Source organism: Nerophis ophidion, linkage group LG05 (assembly GCF_033978795.1).
Source record: "Nerophis ophidion isolate RoL-2023_Sa linkage group LG05, RoL_Noph_v1.0, whole genome shotgun sequence".
Classification (NCBI taxonomy): Eukaryota; Metazoa; Chordata; class Actinopteri; order Syngnathiformes; family Syngnathidae; genus Nerophis; species Nerophis ophidion.
This window is the reverse complement of record NC_084615.1, coordinates 74,657,854-74,679,862: the sequence shown is the minus strand read 5'-3', so window position 1 is coordinate 74,679,862 and position 22,009 is coordinate 74,657,854. Positions and strand designations below refer to the sequence as shown.

The 22,009-nt window shown below is 41.1% G+C and overlaps 1 protein-coding gene and 1 long non-coding RNA gene across 2 annotated transcripts in view; one reads left to right on the top strand and one right to left on the bottom strand.

Annotated features, from left to right (window-relative positions):
• Positions 1–19,489, bottom strand: part of neurl1b (neuralized E3 ubiquitin protein ligase 1B) — a 160,124-nt gene extending 140,635 nt beyond the window's left edge. The window contains exon 1 of the mRNA XM_061901979.1: positions 19,313–19,489. Coding sequence (XP_061757963.1) covers positions 19,313–19,412 — 100 coding nt within the window. The 5' untranslated portion in view covers positions 19,413–19,489. The remainder of the gene's footprint in view (positions 1–19,312) is intronic.
• On the top strand, positions 9,903–21,725 carry LOC133553602 (uncharacterized). Its single transcript, XR_009806958.1, has 3 exons — positions 9,903–10,046; positions 19,417–19,533; positions 19,867–21,725. It is a non-coding gene; the product is annotated as an uncharacterized LOC133553602 (long non-coding RNA).
• Positions 21,726–22,009: the final 284 nt, after the last annotated feature.

Below are 22,009 nucleotides of genomic sequence, written 5' to 3'. Positions count from 1 at the left end.
GAAACCATCTCAAGCGGATCAGCAGCGTAGAGATGTCCCCAACCGATACAGGCGAGCGGTCCATCCTGGGTCCCGACGAGCGGTCCATCCTGGGTCTCGACTCTGGACAGCCAGTACTTCATCCATGGTCATCGGACCGGACCCCCTCCACAAGGGAGGGGGGGACATAGGAGAAAGAAAAGAAGCGGCAGATCAACTGGTCTAAAAAGGAGGTCTATTTAAAGGCTAGAGTATACAGATGAGTTTTAAGGTGAGACTTAAATGCTTCTACTGAGGTAGCATCTCGAACTGTTACCGGGAGGGCATTCCAGAGTAATGGAGCCCGAACGGAAAACGCTCTATAGCCCGCAGACTTTTTTTGGGCTCTAGGAATCACTAATAAGCCGGAGTATTTTGAACGCAGATTTCTTGCCGGGACATATGGTACAATACAATCGGCAAGATTTAACCCCCCATTCCAACCCTTGATGCTGAGTCCCAAGCAGGGAGGTAACGGGTTCCATTTTTATAGTCTTTGGTATGACTCGGCAGGGTTTTGAACTCACAAACTACCGATCTCAAGGCGGATACTCTAACATCCAGGTCACTGAGTAGGTTAAAAATAGACCATTAATTGGCAGTGCGCATTACAATCCGTGTGCCCTATGGTCCGGAAAATATGGTAAATATTTTACATTTTCCCATACAAACTCAGAGCAAAAACCTTTTTTCTTCAAAGTCAGAGACATTCAAATGATTGTGAAAATTACTCTCTCTTGGTCCGTCTCATTTTGTGCGACTGGAGACGTCCATACTTTCCTCATATTTCCATCCATCTATCCCAGGGGTGTCCAACTCATTTCAGATCGGGGGCCACACCGGAGAAAAATCTACTCTGGTAAAATCACGGCACGATAACTTAGAAATAAAGACAACTTCAGATTGTTTCCTTTGTTTAAAAATAGAACGAGCACATTCTGAAAATGTACAACTCATGATGTTGTTGTTTTTTTTTTACACGTACATATTGAAGTTAATCATTTATTTACCATTATTTATATTATGCGATAATGTTCATCAATCAACTCATTGGTGTTCATTTTCAATCTATCAAGATAATCCATCCATCCATCCATCTTCTTCCGCTTATCCGAGGTCGGGTCGTGGGGGCAGCAGCCTAAGCAGGGAAACCCAGACTTCCCTCTCCCCAGCCACTTCGTCTAGCTCTTCCCGGGGGATCCCGAGGCGTTCCCAGGCCAGCCGGGAGACATAGTCTTCCCAACGTGTCCTGGGTCTTCCCCGTGGCCTCCTACCGGTTGGACGTGCCCTAAACACCTCCCTAGGGAGGCGTTCGGGTGGCATCCTGACCAGATGCCCGAACCACCTCATCTGGCTCCTCTCGATGTGGAGGAGCAGCGGCTTTACTTTGAGTTCCTCCCGGATGGCAGAGCTTTTCACCCTATCTCTATGTCCCCCCCCTCCCTTGTGGAGGGGGTCCGGTCCGATGACCATGGATGAAGTACTGGCTGTCCAGAGTCGAGACCCAGGATGGACCGCTTGTCGGGACCCAGGATGGACCGCTCGCCTGTATCGGTTGGGGACATCTCTACGCTGCTGATCCGCCTCCACTTGAGATGGTCTCCTGTGGACGGGACTCTCGCTGCTGTCTTGGATCCGCTTGAACTGAACTCTCACAGTATCATGTTAGACCCGCTCGACATCCATTGCTTTCGGTCCCCTAGAGGGGAGGGGGGGGGGTTGCCCACATCTGAGGTCCTCTCCAAGGTTTCTCATAGTCAGCATTGTCACTGGCGTTCCACTGGATGTGAATTCTCCCTGCCCACTGGGTGTGGGTTTTCCTTGCCCTTTTGTGGGTTCTTCCGAGGATGTTGTAGTTGTAATGATTTGTGCAGTCCTTTGAGACATTTGTGATTTGGGGCTATATAAATAAACATTGATTGATTGAGACCCCCGCCACACGGCGGAGGAAACTCATTTCGGCCGCTTGTACCCATGACCTTATCCTTTCGGTCATGACCCAAAGCTCATGACCATAGGTGAGGATGGGAACGTAGATCGACCGGTAAATTGAGAGCTTTGCCTTCCGGCTCAGCTCCTTCTTCACCACAACGGATCGGTACAACGTCCGCATTACTGAAGACGCCGCACCGATCCGCCTGTCGATCTCACGATCCACTCTTCCCTCTATTAAGATAAAATATCAAAAATCAAATTACAGAATGTAATTTATGTAGTTTGAGCTATTTCCTCCACTGATGTACTAACATCATGTGGTTTATTTTGTACATATGTAGCATCATCTACAAATATACAAACAATAGCGATTTAGACATCCAGTGGACACATTTAGAACAGTTCCTTTCATTCAAAGATTTCAGGTCAATTTTTATACTTAGCAAATTCATCCCGTATAAAACCTGTTCGCGGGCCTGATGCGGCCCTCGGGCCGTACGTTTGACACCCCTGATCTATCCATTTTCTCCCACTTATTCCCTTTGGGGTCCCGGGCGGCGCTAGTGCCTATCTAAGCTAAAATCGGGCGGAAGGCAGGGTACACCCTAGACAAGTCGGCACCTAATCGCAGTCCTCATATTTCCATCATTTGGAAATGTATGCAGGATGACCCTTTCTTTAGTTGTATTGCTACAAGCTGCAACAATGCATCTGGCAGACATATTTGCGCATTTCTTCCAATTATGTACAAAAATATTGTATTTTTGTGATATTGTAAAGCCACCTCCAGTCGTCTGTAGGTGACGTCAGCAGGCTGATGTAAGCCCAAAATGTGCTGAAACCCGTTAGTAAACAAAGCTAAAGTCATTACTGTGTCTGTTAAGAAGAGGATTTTACATGTAGACATTATTTTTAGGTCCATGTTGTCAGCGTTAGAGTTGCTCTTTAACCAACAAAACAATGTCAACGTCTGAAATCTGATTGGTTAAAGACAATTCCCCATTGCTAATAGAATTTACCGGTAAGTGACGAAGGCCAGCACTCCTAATTCTGAAGGCTCTGGGACGATTACATCGTTATGACAACACAGAGAAGGGGAAACGTGATTGTACAAAAACATTCACCGTGCACAAAATGGTAGCAGTGCGGCCAGGATACATGTTGCAAAACTACGAAAATGGATTGAAATGGGCAAAATATGGAAATACATCCATCCATTTTCTACTGCTTATTCCCCTTTGGGGTCGCGGGGGGCGCTGGTGCGTATCTCAGCTACAGTCGGGCGGAAGGCGGGGTACACCCTGGACCAGGGGTGCCCACACTTTTCCTGCAGGCGAGCTACTTTTCAATTGACCAACTCGAGGGGATCTACCTCATTTATATATATCATTTATATTTATTTATTTATGAAAGAGACCTTTTTGTAAACAAGTTAAAGGTGTTTAATGATAATACAAGCATGTGTAACACATATAGATGTCTTTCTTTCACGAAGACAAGAATATAAGTTGGTGTATTACCTGATTCTGATGACTTGCATTGATTGGAATCAGACAGTAATGATGATAATGCCCACATTTTCAAATGGAGGAGAAAAAAAGTTGTCCTTTCTGTACAATACCACATGAAAGTGGTTGGTTTTTGGCATCTAATTCATCCAGCTTCCATACACTTTACAAGAAAAACATTGGCGGCAAATTCCGTAGCTTGCTTGATTGACATTCACGGCACCCGAGGGTCTTGTGAGATGACGCTGGCTGCTGCCAGTTCATTATTATGAAAAAATGACAGAGAGGAAGGCGAGAAACACTTTTTATTTCAACAGACTTTCGCGCCGTCCCTTCCGTCAAAACTCTAAAGGCCGACTGCACATTTCCTATCTTCACAATCAAAGCCCTGCTTCATGCTGCCTGCGCTAACAAAATACAGAGTCTCGGAAAGCTGGCGTGCACAAGTGATGTGCACGCCAGCTTTCTGAGGGATCGCTTGTGCACGCCAGTTTTCCGAGACTCTGTATTTAGTTAGCGCAGGCAGCATGAAGCAGGGCTTTTATTGTGAAGATAGGAATTTGCAGTCGGCCTTTAGAGTTTTGACGGAAGGTACGGCGCGAGAGTCTGTTGAAATAAAAGGCCAGCACTCCGGAGTCCAACCCTCACTGGAAATGGGTCCGACTTACTACCGGCAATGCGGACCAAGCTCTGACACTGATCATACAGGGAGCGGACCGCCACGTTCAGACAGTCCGATACTCCATACTATCTGAGCACTCCCCACAGGACTTCCCGGGGTACACGGTCGAATGCCTTCTCCAAGTCCACAAAGCACATGTAGACTGGTTGGGCAAACTCCCATGCACCCTCAAGAACCCTGCCGAGAGTATAGAGCTGGTCCACATTTGTAATAAAATAATACAAAAAATAAAATAATAAATAAATAAAATGTTATGATCGATACCGTTGATCATAACATTTTATTAGAAAGTATCAAAATATGTATTGGTATGTAAGACTTAGCCTTTTCTTGATTTCCCTCCCATCTTACTGACAGGATGCAATGCGTCTCCCATAATAATTACACAAAGCAACTCGGTAAAGAATCTGGTTATTATCTTCGACCCAACTCTCCCGTTTGAGTCACACATTAAGAGTGTTACTAAAACGGCCTTCTTTCATCTCCATAGTATCAGTAAAATGTGTCCCACTTTGTCCACCACCAACGCTGAGTTCATTATTCATGCGTTTATTATGTCTCGTCTCGATTACTGTAACGTATTATTTTCGGGTCTCCCTATATCTAGCATTAAAAGATTACAGTTGGTACAAAATGCGGCTTCTAGTCTTCTGATAAGGACGAGAAAGTTTGATCATAGTACGCCTGTCCTGGTTCAACAGCACTGGCTTCCTGTGCACTGAAGATGCAAAGTTTTATTACTTACTTATAAAATACTTAACAGTCTATCTTGCTGACTGTATTGTACCATATGTCCCGGCTAGAAACCTTTGTTCTAAAAACTCCAGCTTGTTAGTGATTCCCAGAGTCCAAGAAAAGTCTGGAGGCTCTCAAGGGTTTTCTATTCGGGTTCCAGTATTCTGGAATGCCCAACTGGAAACAGATGCTACATCAGTAGAAACATTTGATTTCTAACTTAAAACCCATTTCTATACTCTAGCCCAGGGGTGCCCATTACGTCGATCGCGAGCTACCAGTCGACCGCGGGGGGTGTGTCAGTCGATCTCCAGCCAGGCTTTTTAAAAAAATAGACCTAAAAATCAGTGATCATCAATCTTCACCAAGACGTCACTTAAATGACATTCACGGTACCGGAGGGTCTTGTGAGATGACGCTGGCTGCTGCAAGATCATTATTATGAAAATATGACCGAGAGGAAGGCGAGAAACACTTTTTATTTCAACAGACTCTCGCGCCGTACCTTCCGTCAAAACTCTAAAGGCCGACTGCACATTTCCTATCTTCACAATAAAAGCCCTGCTTCATGCTGCCTGCGCTAACTAAATACAGAGTCTCTGAAAACTGGCGTGCACAAGCGATCCCTCAGAAAGCTGGCGTGCACATCACTTGTGCACGCCAGCTTTCTGAGACTCTTATTTTGTTAGCGCAGGCAGCATGAAGCAGGGCTTTTATTGTGAAGATAGGAAATGTGCAGTCGGCCTTTAGAGTTTTGACGGAAGGGACGGAGCGAAAGTCTGTTGAAATAAAAAGTGTTTTCTCGCCTTCCTCTCTGTCATTTTTTCATAATAATGAACTGGCAGCAGCCAGCGTCATCTCACAAGACCCTCGGGTGCCGTGAATGTCAATCAAGCAAGCTACGGAATTTGCCGCCAATGTTTTTCTTGTAAAGTGTATGGAAGCTGGATGAATTAGATGCCAAAAATCAACCACTTTCATGTGGTATTGTACAGAAAGGACAACTTTTTTTCTCCTCCATTTGAAAATGTGGGCGTTATCATCATTACTGTCTGATTCCAATCAATGCAAGTCATCAGAATCAGGTAATACACCAACTTATATTCTTGTCTTCGTGAAAGAAAGACATCTATATGTGTTACACATGCTTGTATTATCATTAAACACATTTAACTTGTTTACAAAAATGTCTCTTTCATAAATAAATAAATATAAATGATATATATAAATGAGGTAGATCCCCTCGAGTTGGTCAATTGAAAAGTAGCTCGCCTGCAGAAAAAGTGTGGGCACCCCTGCTCTAGCCTTTAAATGGGCTCCCTTTTTAGAACAGTTGACCTGCCGCTTCTCTTTTCTACTCTGCCCTCCTCTGCTGGGTGGAGAGGTTATCAGGTGGCCACAGATTAGTTTCCACGTGTCACCTTCCTCAGCAAGCTTTTGGGCTCGTCGAAAACTGCCAATGTTTCACAAGGCCATAAAACATGTTGGAATTCAGGCTTCAGTTTCAAACCCATTGCTGGCAGCACTCGTGCAGCCTTACACCAAGCCGCTATTCCACCACCGTGCTTGACTTTACGATAAGCTTTTTTTGCGACTCACTTGTGTTGCCAACTATTTATGCCAGACCTGGGGGGCCACATGCAGCCCGTTAAGATTTTCAATCAGGCCCGCCGGACATTCCCAAATAATTTTTTTAGATCTTCAAAATGGAAACTGTAGCTGCCATTTCAAATGACCGTAAGTCTTGAACTATACAAAATATTTCAAAGGATTGAATCTGTGCTTTTGCATGATTTACCAGTTACTATGGTAATCTAATTAGTTGCTATGGTAATCTAAGTCACGGCAGTTCAGAAGAGGCACCAAGAAGTGTGGGTGGTGAGCGTTTCCACAGAGCGTTTCCACAGAGTGTTTCCAGAGCCGTCAACCTGAAATGCGGGTGTCAGGGACAGACCCAGAAAGAGATTTTTACAACAACGTTCTAAAGCTTAGTGATATATCACATACATCAGATAGTAAGTGGGGTTATTTTACCCTTCATGTCAAAGTTAGCTTGTGTCGAACCCCACGATGCAGAGAAGGAAGGCATTTTGCAGGAAAACAAGGTTTTAATTTAAAATACTAAGACAAAAACAAAAAAAGGGTTCAAACAAAAAGCGCGCACGTGGGCGGATAACAAACAAAAGGCCTAGCATGGAAGCTAACAGGTATCCAGCAAGAAACAGAAGTCGTACTTGTAAAATGAAAGAACAAACTGGAAGCAGGGAACAAAAAACAGTAAGCTACAAACATCAAACAAATATAGCTTACCGCTACGTTGCAAAGACACGACAAGGTACGACATGACAGGAGCGATGATACTGTAAATGACAAGAGCGACAAGAAGTGACATCGACAAATAAATAATCCAGCACTGACTGGAGGAACAAAGCTGGTAAAAAAAGGAGAGGGCTGATTGACACCAGGTGTGGCCAGGTGCCCATCAGCCGCAGCTGAGATGTAACAGCGCTCAGGGAGAAAGACAGGAAACTAACAAAATAAGAGCGCTGACAGGAACTAAAAACAGGAAATACTAAACAAAAACAGAGGAAAACCTAAAACACAAACAAACGGTCAGTGTCAAGCCTAACACTTCACTTTCATATTTCGCTGTGTTTGTTGCATTTTTGTTGCGTTTCACTTGATTGTAAAATATGTCGATGGAGAGGGTGTGTGACGTTCATATGTTGTCAATATTCAGTGTTTTATCATCCATAGTTAATATTCTAAATCCAACATTCTTTATTTTCATGTACATTCTGGGTGTCTCGTTCAGTAAAAAAAATGTATACCGTATTTCCTTGCGACTTGTCCAGGGTGTACCCCGCCTTCCGCCCGATTGTAGCTGAGATAGGCGCCAGCGCCCCCCGCCACCCCAAAAAAGGGAATAAGCTGTAGAAAATGGATGGATGGATATTTCCTTGAATTTCCGCAGGGCATATAGTATGCGCCTGCCTTGAATTACTGCCGGGTCAAACTCGCTTCGCAAAATAATTAGCGCATGCTTAGTATTACGGCCTGGTCAAACTCGTGATGTCACGAGTGACACTTCCCCGTCATCATTTTCAAAATGGAGGAGGCTAATTTCAATACCAGTAATTTGAAATCGCATAAAGGGAAGAAGATTAAGAGCTATTCAGTAGGATTTAACGTCCAAACTTACATCACACTTAAATTTTTACTGTATGCCTTTGGTAAGTGCCGGAGTGAGAAGAGGTTTTAAAATAATTGGCGCATGCTTACTTTTACCGCATGCCTTTGGTAAGCGCAGGAGTGAGAAGAGGTTTTAGATGAATTAGAGCCCCGGCGGCAATTCAAGGCAAAACGGTAATTCCGCTTTGGACTGGACTCTCGCGACTGTGTTGGATCCATTGTGGATTGAACTTTCACAGTATCATGTTAGACCCGCTCGACATCCATTGCTTTCCTCCTCTCCAAGGTTCTCATAGTCATCATTGTCACCGATGTCCCACTGGGTGTGAGTTTTCCTTGCCCTTATGTGGGCCTACCGAGGATGTCGTGGTGATTTGTGCAGCCCTTTGAGACACTAGTGATTTAGGGCTATATAAGTAAACATTGATTGATTGATTGATTGAACTTTTGTAGCATTCAATCAGACATTATTGTGAGTTTTTGTATTAGTGTTCCTAAAAATCAGATATACCGGCCCTCAGACACCTTTTTTTGTCTAAATTTGGCCCCCGAATTAAAACAATTGCCCAGGCCAGGCCTGATTTACACAATTAGGGATGATGGATAGTGAGTTTACAGTGATGTGCAAGATATACACTGACTACTCTAAATGGTGTCCTAATTCCAGTCAATTATGTCCTATTGTACAAGCACACCTTCACACAGCCGTGTACTGAAACAATGCTGAATATGCGAATTCCACCCAAATATGTGTGAAAGAAATTTCTACACACACACACCACACAAACACACACACACATACACACGTGTACCTCTGGTTGTGTTGCATCACACAAACATGAGACAAGCTGAGAACGACGTCAGCCGTGCAGCATACAGGACTAAGAAACAAACAAACAAAAACACAAATCTACTGGAAGAATAGGCCCTCTTGTACTCTGCGAATGCTTCACAGTGTGGTTCATCACTTGTTGCCCGTGGCAACGGCTGGAGAAACGGTGAAGGATTCTTTGTATACAACTAGGCTGTTATCACACACGCTGACACCATGTGCAAAGTCAGTGAGTAATGTGGAATATTTGATCTATGCTTTCAAGTCAGGGCCATGTTCTGTGTGCAGCAGGCAGTAATTGGACCCTGCAACACTGTAGAACAGCGCCACCCTGTGTTCAATGGTGGTATGTACACCAATAATGACATCATTATTATTATTTTTTGGACCACCTGAAGTGACCCTAGTCTGGGGGTCAGCAACCGCCCTAGTGGCTCTCTGGAACATTTCAAAAATGTATGAAAAATGGAAAAAAAATGAGGTAAAAAAATATAAAATATATATTTGTTGTTTTAATATGATTTCTGTAGGAGGAAAAACATGACACAAACCTCCCTAATTGTTATAAAGCACACTGTTTTTTTTTTTTATTAAACATGCTTCACTGATTCAAGTAATTGGCGAGCGCTGTTTTGTCCTACTAATTTTGGCAGTCCTTGAACTCACCGCAGTTTGTTTACATATTTAACTTTCTCCGACTTTCTAAGGCGTGTTTTATGTCACTTCTTTTCCTGTCTCATTTAGTCTCTTTTTTGGACCACCTGAAGTGGCCCTAGTCCGGGGGTCAACAACCGCCCTAGTGGCTCTCTGGAACATTTCAAAAATGTATGAAAAATGGAAAAAAATGAGCAAAAAAAATATTAAAAGTATATTTGTTGTTTTAATACGGTTTCTGTATGAGGACAACATGACACAAACCTCCCTAATTGTTATAAAGCACACTGTTTTTTTATTAAACATGCTTCACTGATTCGAGTAATTGGCGAGCGCTGTTTTGTCCTACTAATTTTGGCAGTCCATGAACTCACCGCAGTTTGTTTACCTGTATAACTATCTCCGACTTTCTAAGACGTGTTTTATGTCACTTCTTTTCCTGTCTCATTTTGTCCACCAAACTTAAAACGCTGCGCATGACTGCACAAAGGTGAGTTTTGTTGATGTTATTGACTTGTGTGGAGTGATAATCAGACATATTTGGTCACTGCAATACTGCCAGATAATCGATGCTATCATGCTAGTTAAGCTAGCTATTTGTAAATATTGCATCATTATGCCTCATTTGTAGCTATATTTGAGCTCATTTGGTTTCCTTTAAGTCATTTTAAGTCAATCTCATGACACACTATCTGTATGGCTCTTATTTTTTTGTGGCTCCAGACATATTTTTTCTGTATTTTTGATCCACTCTTTCAACATTTTAGGTTGCCGACCCCTGCCCTAGTCTTTCTTACAATAACAAAACATTATAGATTAAAGTTGTGTGTGTGTAAGAAAGGAGCAGCCTTAGCTTTTACGAAACTTTTTTTTTACAGTGGATCCATGCAGGTTACAGGAGTGCTGCACGAGAAATAGGGATGAGCATAAACGATTCTTGATAGGGAAGAAATTGTTGATAACTGGAATGCTTTGAAGCAATTAGAGCAGTGGTTCTTAACCTGGGTTCGATTAAACCCTAGTTCAGGGGTGCCCATTACGTCGATCGCGAGCTACCAGTCGACCGCGGGGGGCGTGTCAGTCGATCTCCAGCCAGGCTTTTAAAAAAAATAAACCTAAAAATTAGTGATCATCAATCTTCACCAAGACGTCACTTAAATGACATTCACGGTACCGGAGGGTCTTGTGAGATGAGGCTGGCTGCTGCAAGATCATTATTATGAAAATATGACCGAGAGGAAGGCGAGAAACACTTTTTATTTCAACAGACTCTCGCGCCGTACCTTCCGTCAAAACTCTAAAGGCCGACTGCACATTTCCTATCTTCACAATAAAAGCCCTGCTTCATGCTGCCTGCGCTAACTAAATACAGAGTCTCGGAAAACTGGCGTGCACAAGCGATCCCTCAGAAAGCTGGCGTGCACATCACTTGTGCACGCCAGCTTTCCGAGACTCTTATTTTGTTAGCGCAGGCAGCATGAAGCAGGGCTTTTATTGTGAAGATAGGAAATGTGCAGTCGGCCTTTAGAGTTTTGACGGAAGGGACGGCGTGAAAGTCTGTTGAAATAAAAAGTGTTTCTCGCCTTCCTCTCTGTCATTTTTTCATAATAATGAACTGGCAGCAGCCAGCGTCATCTCACAAGACCCTCGGGTGCCGTGAATGTCAATCAAGCAAGCTGCGGAATTTGCCGCCAATGTTTTTCTTGTAAAGTGTATGGAATCTGGATGAATTAGATGCCAAAAACCAACCACTTTCATGTGGTATTGTACAGAAAGGACAACTTTTCTTCTCCTCCATTTGAAAATGTGGGCGTTATCATCATTACTGTCTGATTCCAATCAATGCAAGTCATCAGAATCAGGTAATACACCAACTTATATTCTTGTCTTTGTGAAAGAAAGACATCTATATGTGTTACACATGCTTGTATTATCATTAAACACATTTAACTTGTTTACAAAAATGTCTCTTTCCTAAATAAATAAATATAAATGATATATATAAATGAGGTAGATCCCCTCGAGTTGGTCAATTGAAAAGTAGCTCGCCTGCAGAAAAAGTGTGGGCACCCCTGCCCTAGAGGTTCGGTGAGTCGGCCTCAGGGATTCGGCAAAGCCTTAGTCGCAGCGGTCAAGACACACCAGACTCATGAATTGATTAACGTGGACCCTGATTTAATTCAAAAAGCTAAAAAACTTAGTCGGGTGTTAGTTTAGTTGTCAATTGTACGGAATATGTACTGTACTGTGCAATCTACTTATAAAAGTTACATTCAATCAATCAATCAATCAATTGTGTAAATAAAAACTTCTCCTATCGGCGTCTCTGTACTGTAAAGTTAAAATGTAAATGACAATAAAAAGGAAGTCTAAGTCTAAGTATTGTGACGCTTTAGACGCATGGTGATGCAGTCGGGCTTCGGACACAGCGTGAAGGTACGAACAAATGATTTATTAAAATAAAATCAGACCCTAACAAAGAAAAACTTGTTTAAAGCACAAAAAGGCAAAACAAAAGGTGCTTAGCATGGGAGCTAGCATAAACAAAGAACCTTAGCATGGAAGCTAGTAAGTACAGAACTGGGGAACAAAAGTCGTCACTCGTTGTGTGAACACAAACTACGAAGCCAGGCTGAATGGACGGAAAAGGCAGGCTTAAATAAAGACCACAATCAGAAAACAGGTGTGTGTCTGGAACCAGCAGCAGGCGAAACTAATGCGTAACTATGGTGACAAAATAAACAAGGAAGTACAACCAGGAACTAAAGAAGTCAAACACTAACCGAACATAATACAGAAAGACTCAATCCAAAACATAATATGATCCGGGCAGCGGATCATAACAAGTATTATGGATACCCCCAAAAATGTTCCCTCTAATTTTCCATTGGATTTGTAAGTGTGTCATTTGTTGTGAGTTCATGCGCTGTGTTAGTTTTGTTCTTTGAACAAGGTGACTCTCATGCACAGTTAATTTTAAAGTTAGTTAAAGTACCAATGATTGCCGCTGCTCCTCCACATGGAGAGGAGCCAGATGAGGTGGTTCGGGCATCTGGTCAGGATGCCACCCGAACGCCTCCCGAGGGAGGTGTTTAGGGCACGTCCAACCGGTAGGAGGCCACGGGGAAAACCCAGGACACGTTGGGAAGACTATGTCTCCCGGCTGGCCTGGGAACGCCTCGGGATCCCCCGGGAAGAGCTAGACGAAGTGTCTGGGGAGAGGGAAGTCTGGGTTTCCCTGCTTAGGCTGTTGCCCCCGCGACCCGACCTCGGATAAGCGGAAGAAGATGGATGGATGGATGGATGGATTGTCACACACACACTAGGTGTGGTGACATTTGTCCTCTGCATTCGACCCATCCCCTTGATCACCCCCTGGGAAGTGAGGGGAGCAGTGGGCAGCAGCGGTGCCGCGCCCGGGAATAATTTATGGTGATTTTGTGCGCAAGTATATATATATAAAAAAAATATATATAACTTTGTCTTGAATTTGAAAAAAAAAAAAAATGTAACATTTTATTTTTCACTAAAGAAGGGTTTGGTGAATGTACATATGATACCCTCTGCATTTGACCCATCCCCCTTGTTCCACCTCTTGGAAGGTGAGGGGAGCAGTGAGCAGCAGCGGCGGCCGCGCTCGGCAATCCTTTTTGGAAGATTTAATGGGAAATTGTTGGACTCTGGGGGGCGAAATTTTGGGAAAAATGTGCACTGTGTTGGTTTTGTTTTTTGAACAAGTTGATGTTCATGCACGGATCATTTTGTGCAGTAGTAAAAAACACATAACTTTGTCTTGAATTTGAAAAAATTTAACATTTTATTTTTCACTATAGAAGGGTTCGGTGAATGTGCATGGGAAACTGTTGGGGTTCTGTACTTCCAACAAGGTTAAGAACCACTGCATTTGAGGCAAGATGAAGTGCACTTTTTGGTTGCAACCAGCAAAGGCGCTAAATAAATTTGTACCGCATTCCTAATAAAAAAGTTAAATTACCTCTGATAGTCACACACACACACACACTAGGTGTGTTGGAATTACTATCTGCATTTGACCCATCCCCTTGTTACACCCCCTGGGAGGTGAGGGGAGCAGTGAGCAGCAGCGATGGCCGTGCTCGTGAATCATTTTTTTGTGATTCAATGGCAAATTTTTGGACTCCTAAAATCTGTTTTTAGGAACTCTAATACAAAGCCTCAAAATAATGTCTGATTGAAAGCTAAGACCGTTATGGCAGACTGCCTTGAAAATCATAATGGAATTTTAATTGTTTTACCTGAATGAGACACCCAGAATGCACATGAAAATAAATATATTTACAATATTTACTATGAACGATAAAACACTGAATATTGACAACATTTGAACGTCACACCTCCTCTCCATTGATATATTTTTACAATCAAGTGAAAAGCAACAAAAAAATGCAACAAACATGGCGAAATATGAACGCGAAGGGTAAAAAAAAAAACCCACCTACAATCTGATGTATCTGATACATCGCTAAGCTTTAGAACTTTCTTGTAAAAATCTCCTTCCGCGTCTGTCCCTGACACCCGCATTTCAGGCTGGCCGCTCTGGAAACACTTTGTGGAAACGCTCCGTACCCACACTGCTTGGTGCCCCGTCTGAGCTGCTGTGACTTACATTACCATAGTAACTAGTAAATCATGCAAAAGCGCAGACTCCAACCATTTAAAAAAGTATTTAGTCAGCCAGCGATTGTGCAAGTTCTCCCACTTAAAATGATGACAGAGGTCTGTAATTTTCATCATAGGTACACTTCAACTGTGAGGGACAGAATGTGGAAAAAAAAATCCAGGAAATCACAATTTAGGAATAGTAAATTATGGTGGAAAAGAAGTATTTGGTCAACCATTCAAAGCTCTCACTGATGGAAGGAGGTTTTGGCTCAAAATCTCACGATACATGGCCCCATTCATTCTTTCCTTAACACGGATCGATCGTCCTGTCCCCTTAGCAGAAAACCAGCCCCAAAGCATGATGTTTCCACCACCATGCTTCACAGTAGGTGTGGTGTTCTTGGGATGCAACTCAGTATTCTTCTTCCTCCAAACACGACGAGTTGAATTCATACCAAAATGGATACATGGGTGATACAGCAGAGGATTGGGAGAATGTCATGTGGTCAGATGAAACCAAAATAGAACTTTTTGGTATAAACTCAACTCCTCATGTTTGCAGGAAGAAGAATACTGAGTTGCATCCCAAGAACACCACACCTACTGTAAAGCATTGGGTTGGAAACCTCATGCTTTGGGGACGATTAATTTGTGTTAAGGAAAGAATAAATGGGGCCATGTATCGTGAGATTTTGAGCCAAAACCTCCTTCCATCAGTGAGAGCTTTGAATGGTTGACCAAATACTTCTTTTCCACAATAATTTACAAATAAATTCTTTAAAATTCCTACAATGTGAATTCTTGGATTTTTTTAATTCACATTCTGTCTCTCACAGTTGAAGTGTACCTATGATGAAAATTACAGACCTCTGTCATCATTTTAAGTGGGAGAACTTGCACAATCGGTGGCTGACTAAATACTTTTTTGCCCCACTGTAAATACTTGGAATTACCATGAATTGATTAACGTGGACCCCAATTTAAACAAGTTGAAAAACTTATTCGGGTGTTACCATTTAGTGGTCAATTGTACGGAATATGTACTGTACTGTGCAATCTACTAATAAAAGTTTCAATCAATCAATCAAAAAAAAAAACACATCACTGCACATCATACTGGCAGCTACAGTTTCCAGCTTAAGGATCTAAAAAAATGATTTGGGAATGTCCGGCGGGCCAGATTGAAAAGATTAACGTGGAGTTTAAACTTAGCGAGATAATGTGTTTGTTTTTAGTTTATATTAGTCCTCACCCAATGACTTCCGCCTCAGTTTTTTTTTTTATGGCACTATTCTGTCTTTTCCCATCGCCCCTCCTTGCTGGGGTCTGGGAAAGCGATGACTTCATCTTTAGAGGTCATTGTCGACCGTCTCGCCCACACAAACTCCACCAGCCGCAGCAGAGGGACAAGCATTTCCTGTCCGTCCACAACTATTGACAACATTTAATTGTGATAGTGTTCCAAGGGCGGGACTCCCCAGAACATTTTAGAACGCTAACAGTGGGAGCAAAAACCACGGTAAAAGTGGTCCGCAATGTGCAAATGTACTTTAGATAGATCAGATTAGATAGTACTTTATTTATTCCGTCAGGAGAGTTCCTTCAGGAAAATTACAATTTTCAGCACAATCCCATTCAAGATCAGACAAACATTAAAGGGAGACAGAATAGGATCGCTGACGGGTCTGACGGCTTCCAGCGCCCCTTACAAAAAAAGATGAGATACAGGTAAACGGGGGGAATCGAAGATTAAAATAAAATAAAAAAATCGGTCTTAGCCTGGGCCCTGGAGAGGGGGTGCAGACTGAGGCCAAGGGAAAAAAACAACAACTCATAGCCATGGTACACATCCCTCTTACATGTGTGTAAGAGGGAAACATCAAACATCAAAGAACACAGAGGACAACAAAGACATTAAAGCAGCAGATACAACCAGACACTTCTACATACAGCTATGAATAAAAAGTAAAAGAAATATATCCACTGTGGTGGCCTCTGCAGTGTTCCACGCCATCGACCGCTGGGGTGGAGGGAGTATGGCCAGAGACAGGAGCAGACCCAACAAAGCAACCAAGACACTTGTTCATAGTTCGGTTTTAAAATGGATACAAATACATGATTTCCAATAGGAGAGGGTTTCTAACAATCACAAGCTGTTTCCTTTTTTTTTTATTATTACTTAAATGTGTATAGGTGTGTATGATAATGATAGTAAATGCATCAATGCATGGATGATAATGACAAAAAAGCGATGCAGTTGAGTTAATTTATGAATTAAGGGTGAGAGTACAGTATATAAGTTTCAATCAATCAATCATCCAGCCATTTCTACCGCTTATTCCCTTTGGGGTCACAGGGGGCACTGGTGCCTATCTCAGCTACAATCTGGCGGAAGGTGAAGTACACCCTGGACAAGTCGCCACCTCATCACAGATCAATCAATCAATCAATGTTTAATTATATAGGCCTAAATCCAAATTAAGTGTCTCAAGGGGCTGCACTTTTTCTCACTCCTTTTTGGATATGAAACACCCAATCACAATGTAATGTTTTTATTTGTTTATGTTTTTCATTGTAAAGTATTTGTTTCTATATTTGTACTTTACTGTATTGTTATTTGGGCCCAAGCTGCAGCGCAAGTCCTGCAAGGGTCCTAATTAAATTGCATTATTTGTAATTATTTTCACTATTATTATTATTATTATATGCATTTTGACATATTTTTGAGGCTCTTTACATGCCCGAATATTGTGCAGGTGCCTCAGGTATGGTTGTAATACTTATTTTTCTTTTTATTGTCTTTTTTTGTTTTTGTTTTTGTCATGCATTCAAGGTTAGCCATCAAATTACTTATGTAGTACAAAATACATATGATACAGTAAAATATATTTACTGTTGGACAGCTGGTTGGGAATTTATATTAAGTATAATAAGGATTTTTTTTTTTAGATGATAATTTTCATACCATTGTTTTTAAGTCATGTATGGTCATATTTCAGTAGATTCCCAAAAGTAATATAAATATTATGATAGTAATTTGTTTATAATAATGACAAGTATTATTGTTATTATCATAATTTTTCAATCATAAGTATTAAAATATATCATATAAGTATGCAGAAATATATAATGTATCTAATACATACCCTACAATATATATGTTCCACAAGGAGACACTAAATTTAGGAGAAACTAATAATTTAGCGACATTCATCTACGTTCACATTTTGCAAAAGCCTTTGAACAAAAGTTTTGAAAAAAATTATTTCTGAAACACATGAAAAAAATAACATGGAAAACAATAATACCTCTTCTACTTCTACAAATAATAACAATGTATAGAAATACATCTCTATATGATATGTATACTGTAGACCAGGGGTCCCCAAACTACGGCCTGTGGGAAGTCCCAAGTAAAAGAAAAAAAAAAAATAATAATAATATATATATATATGTATATATATATGTAAGTGTGGGAAAAAATCACAAGATTACTTCATCTCTACAGAACTGTTTCATGAGGGGTTCCCTCAATCATCAGGAGATTTTATTGGAAACATTCACATAAAATGGTTTATATAGGGCACAGAGTGGGTGGGTACAAGCAGGCGTAGGGTGTGGTGATTGGCTCATGTGTTACCTAGGAGGTGTTTCCGTCTGTGGCGGCATGTTGAAATGATTTCACTGCGCTTGTTGAGGGATGATAGATCTGGATGATATATAATAAACAGTTTCTCTTTTAAGCATAGGTTGCATCTTTTATTACCACTGTTGTAAGGTGTGCTGGATTCAAGAATTTGCCATGTTATTGAATATTCAACATTATTGTCTTTGAGGTTCCAAATGTGTTTGCTGAGTTCTGTAGAATTCCGCAAAGTCTGGTTTCTAACAGCAAACACATTTGGAACCTCAAAGACAATAATGTTGAATATTCAATAACATGGCAAATTCTTGCATCCAGCACACCTTACAACAGTGGTAATAAAAGATGCAACCTATGCTTAAAAGAAAAACTGTTTATTATATATCATCCAGATCTATCATCCCTCAACAAGCGCAGTGAAATCATTTCAACATGCCGCCACAGACGGAAACACCTCCTAGGTAACACATGAGCCAATCACCACACCCTACGCCTGCCTGTACCCACCCACTCTGTGCCCTATATAAACCATTGTATGTGAATGCTTCCATTAAAATCTCCTGATGATTGAGGGAACCCCTCATGAAACAGTTCTGTAGAGATGAAGTAGTCTTGTGATTTTTCCCACACCTACATATTGCGCTCTACCACGGTATCGAGCACTATTCTCTGGATAATCCAATCAAGACATATATATATATATATATATATATATATATATATATATATATATATATGTGTGTATATGTGTGTATATATATATATATATATATATATACATATATATTTATATATATGTGTATATATATATATATATATATTTTTTTTAAATGTATTTATTTATTATTATCATTATTTTTTATTGATATTTTTTCAAGTCTGTCTTTTCTAATCCATTTTCTACCGCTTGTTACTCTCAGTGTCTCCTAGTAGTTTAGGCAAATCATACTGCCTAAAAATGCATTATCTTATCGATAACGTGAATTTTTTTAACCCAATGTGGCCCCCGGGTCAAAAAGTTTGGGGACCCCTGCAGTAGACTATGCATAATTCAAACATTTTGGGGACCCCAGCTGTAGACTTTGCATAGTTTTTTTTTTTTTTTTTTAAATTGTATCATACTGGTATTAATCTCTGTCTTATGTTCACATTACTGTATATGTTGGTGCAGACCAGAGCACACAGAGATGATGTATACGCACGTGTACTACTGTTTATGTGTAATCAATCAATCAATGTTTACTTATATAGCCCTTAAACACACGTGTCTCAAAGGGCTGCACAAGCCACAACGGCATCCTTGGTTCAGATCCCACATCAGGGTAAGGTAAGAATGTGTAAGAACTGCATATGCAAGTAAAATCCCATAAAGCTATTACATATTCATGCATATATAAGTTACTTGCATGTTGCTGGCTTGTGATAACACTTCACTAATATTAGAAGAATTTACCAAAAAAGAACTGACTTACCATCTGCTGTGTGCCTCAGCTCTTTGTCTCTGCTGGTAAAAGAGAAGAGACCGATACGTTGAAAAATTGACGACTGTTTCTTTCCCATCTTGTGTCTCATTCAGACGTTTTCCAACAAAAGTCTGTAGGCAAGTATCGCAAGTCTGGGATCCTCCTCGCAAGTGTGGCTTTTCTGAAAATGTGTCCGCAGAAAAACAACAATTCCCGCCTGAAATTTGAAGGTATGTAAACATGAGCATGTGGGGTTTCTTATCTCGTTGCGGCGACCAATAAAATCCAAGCTCGGAGAGGAAGTTGGCACGTGTGTGAGTTCCGACCGTTAAAGCAGACAAGAATTGTCCTTGTAGACGGGACACGTTTTAACCTTAGGTGACATTTACAGCCATGCAGTCTGCACAGAAGGGTGTGCAACAGAATTATCCCCATGTTATGTGTAATTAGGTAAACTAACACATACCATACCTGTCATGTAAATGCAAAACTAACAAACTATTAGCAGACACTTGCAACAGACTGGAATTAACATAATGTATTCATGCATTCATGCATTCCAGGGTCACGAGTGAGCTGGAGCCCATCCCAGCTGTCTTTGGGAATCACAGGCCACATATAGACTGACAAACATGCATTGATATTTTATGTCCAATTAACTTAAAATGCATGTTTTTTGGGTAAAATCCATGAGCCACCTGGCTGCTCCAGCTCCATTTTATGAAGTCCTGTTTTATTGCTTAATAGTGAGTATAAAAAGTTAATTTGCTCTGCCATTAATTGGGCTTACAGAATGAAACGTTCTAAATGGAGCGTAGTGTACTAAACCGTAATTGCCTGATTTTAAAGTACAAGAGTATAGGTGTTCGAAATCCTACGCTGATATCATATATCGGTTCGATATCAGCGACAACAACAAAAAACAAGTATCAGATGATATCGGCTTGCATGTAAAATCTCTCATTCAAGCAGTCCTGCTTGTGCAAAGCTGGACAGCCAGTTAGACTTAGACTTAGACTTAGACCAATTCTAATGATCCACAAGGGAAATAGTTCCAGACAGTAGCTCTGTTACAAAGGACGGAAAGGATAAGGATGGAAAGGATAATGCACACAAGGGCACAAAAAGAGGGCAACAACAAAAGATATAAAGTAGACTAAAAATGTACCATAGTAGCAATATAAATATAACATATATGTAATATTTACAATATTTGTAACATTTATGCATATATAACATCGAGGACTATGTTTACACTGCAGGCCGAAGTGACCCAAATCGAATCAAAATTTTTCCAGCTGACTGTTTTCGCTGCAAGTAAAATGTGATCTTTATCAGACTCCGGTATTAACATGTACAGGCCCCAAAGTGGCCCCAATGTAGCCCCAAGATGGCCTCAACATCACTTGCATGCACAGTTTGATCAAGTGAAAACAAAGGAAGTTCAAGCAATCAATCAATGTTTACTTATATAGCCCTAAATCACGGGTGTCTCAAAGGGCTGCACAAACCACAACGACATCGTCGGCTCGGATCCCACATCAGGGCAAGGAAAAATTCAATATGAAAGGAATGTGTAGTGGAGGAAGTCACAACTAATGTCATGATCCGCGGCTCGGATCATGTCATATTCTGGTTTTGTTCTGTTTGTATATCACATCCTGTTTGATTTTTGTCTTCCTTAGTTCCTGGTGGCACTTCCTGTTTGTTTACGTTGCCATTGCCACACATTAGTGTCACCTGCATCTTGTTTTTCTGCTCTGTGATTATCTCCTTTATTTAAGCCTGCCCTTTTTGTTCATTCACTCTCGCAGTCTAGTGCAACAGGTAACGTCGCTATTCCCGATTATGGTAAAATACTTTTTGTATTCATTAGCTTCCACGCTATTCCTCTGTTTGTCTCCCTAGCTTACATGCTATCGCTTTCAGTTCTTTCTAGCTCCCATGCTAGTTCTGTTTGTTTTGTCTTTAGTGCCTTGTGCAAGTGTTTTCTGTTCATAATCTGTTTTTGTAGTGTTAAATAAAAAATCATCATTCCTTACCTTCACGCTGTGTCCATATCCGACTGCTCCCTTGAGAGAACAAACCCGCACCACAATGCCAGCCAAGCGTCACAACTACATTTACAAAATAAGCACCACCAAGTACCATAATGAGCAACACTGAAATACAGTAGCACAGTGGGCCCAAGTATTCATTAAAAACAAGGCAGATGTTTTACTTTACAAGCATATTTAATATTTTTGGCCACAGTAACATCACACACGGTTTGAACAGTAACGCTGTGTTTGATTATAGGGAAATACAACACTGTACTTTAATCAGGTGATTCTTTGGCGTACAACTCGATGGTGTGCTCGCTGGCAAATTTCCACTCCAAAATACAGCCTGAAAGAACGTTATACGTAGACTTAGACTTCCTTTTTATTGTATTTCAAATTTTAACTTTACAGTACAGATAAGAACGAAATTTCGTTGCATTAGCACTTGGTAGAGCAGGATAAAAAAAGCAATACGGTGCAGATATAAATAATTAGATTACTGTACAGATAAATATATTGCACTTTTTCATATGCATCCACATTTATGGATGTATGTTATGTTGTCTTTATATTCCAGCGAGTTAATCCATTTTGGGGGGAATTGAGGGGCTAATTTTGATGCGTTCAAGAGTCTTACGGCCTATCAATCAATCAATCAATGTTT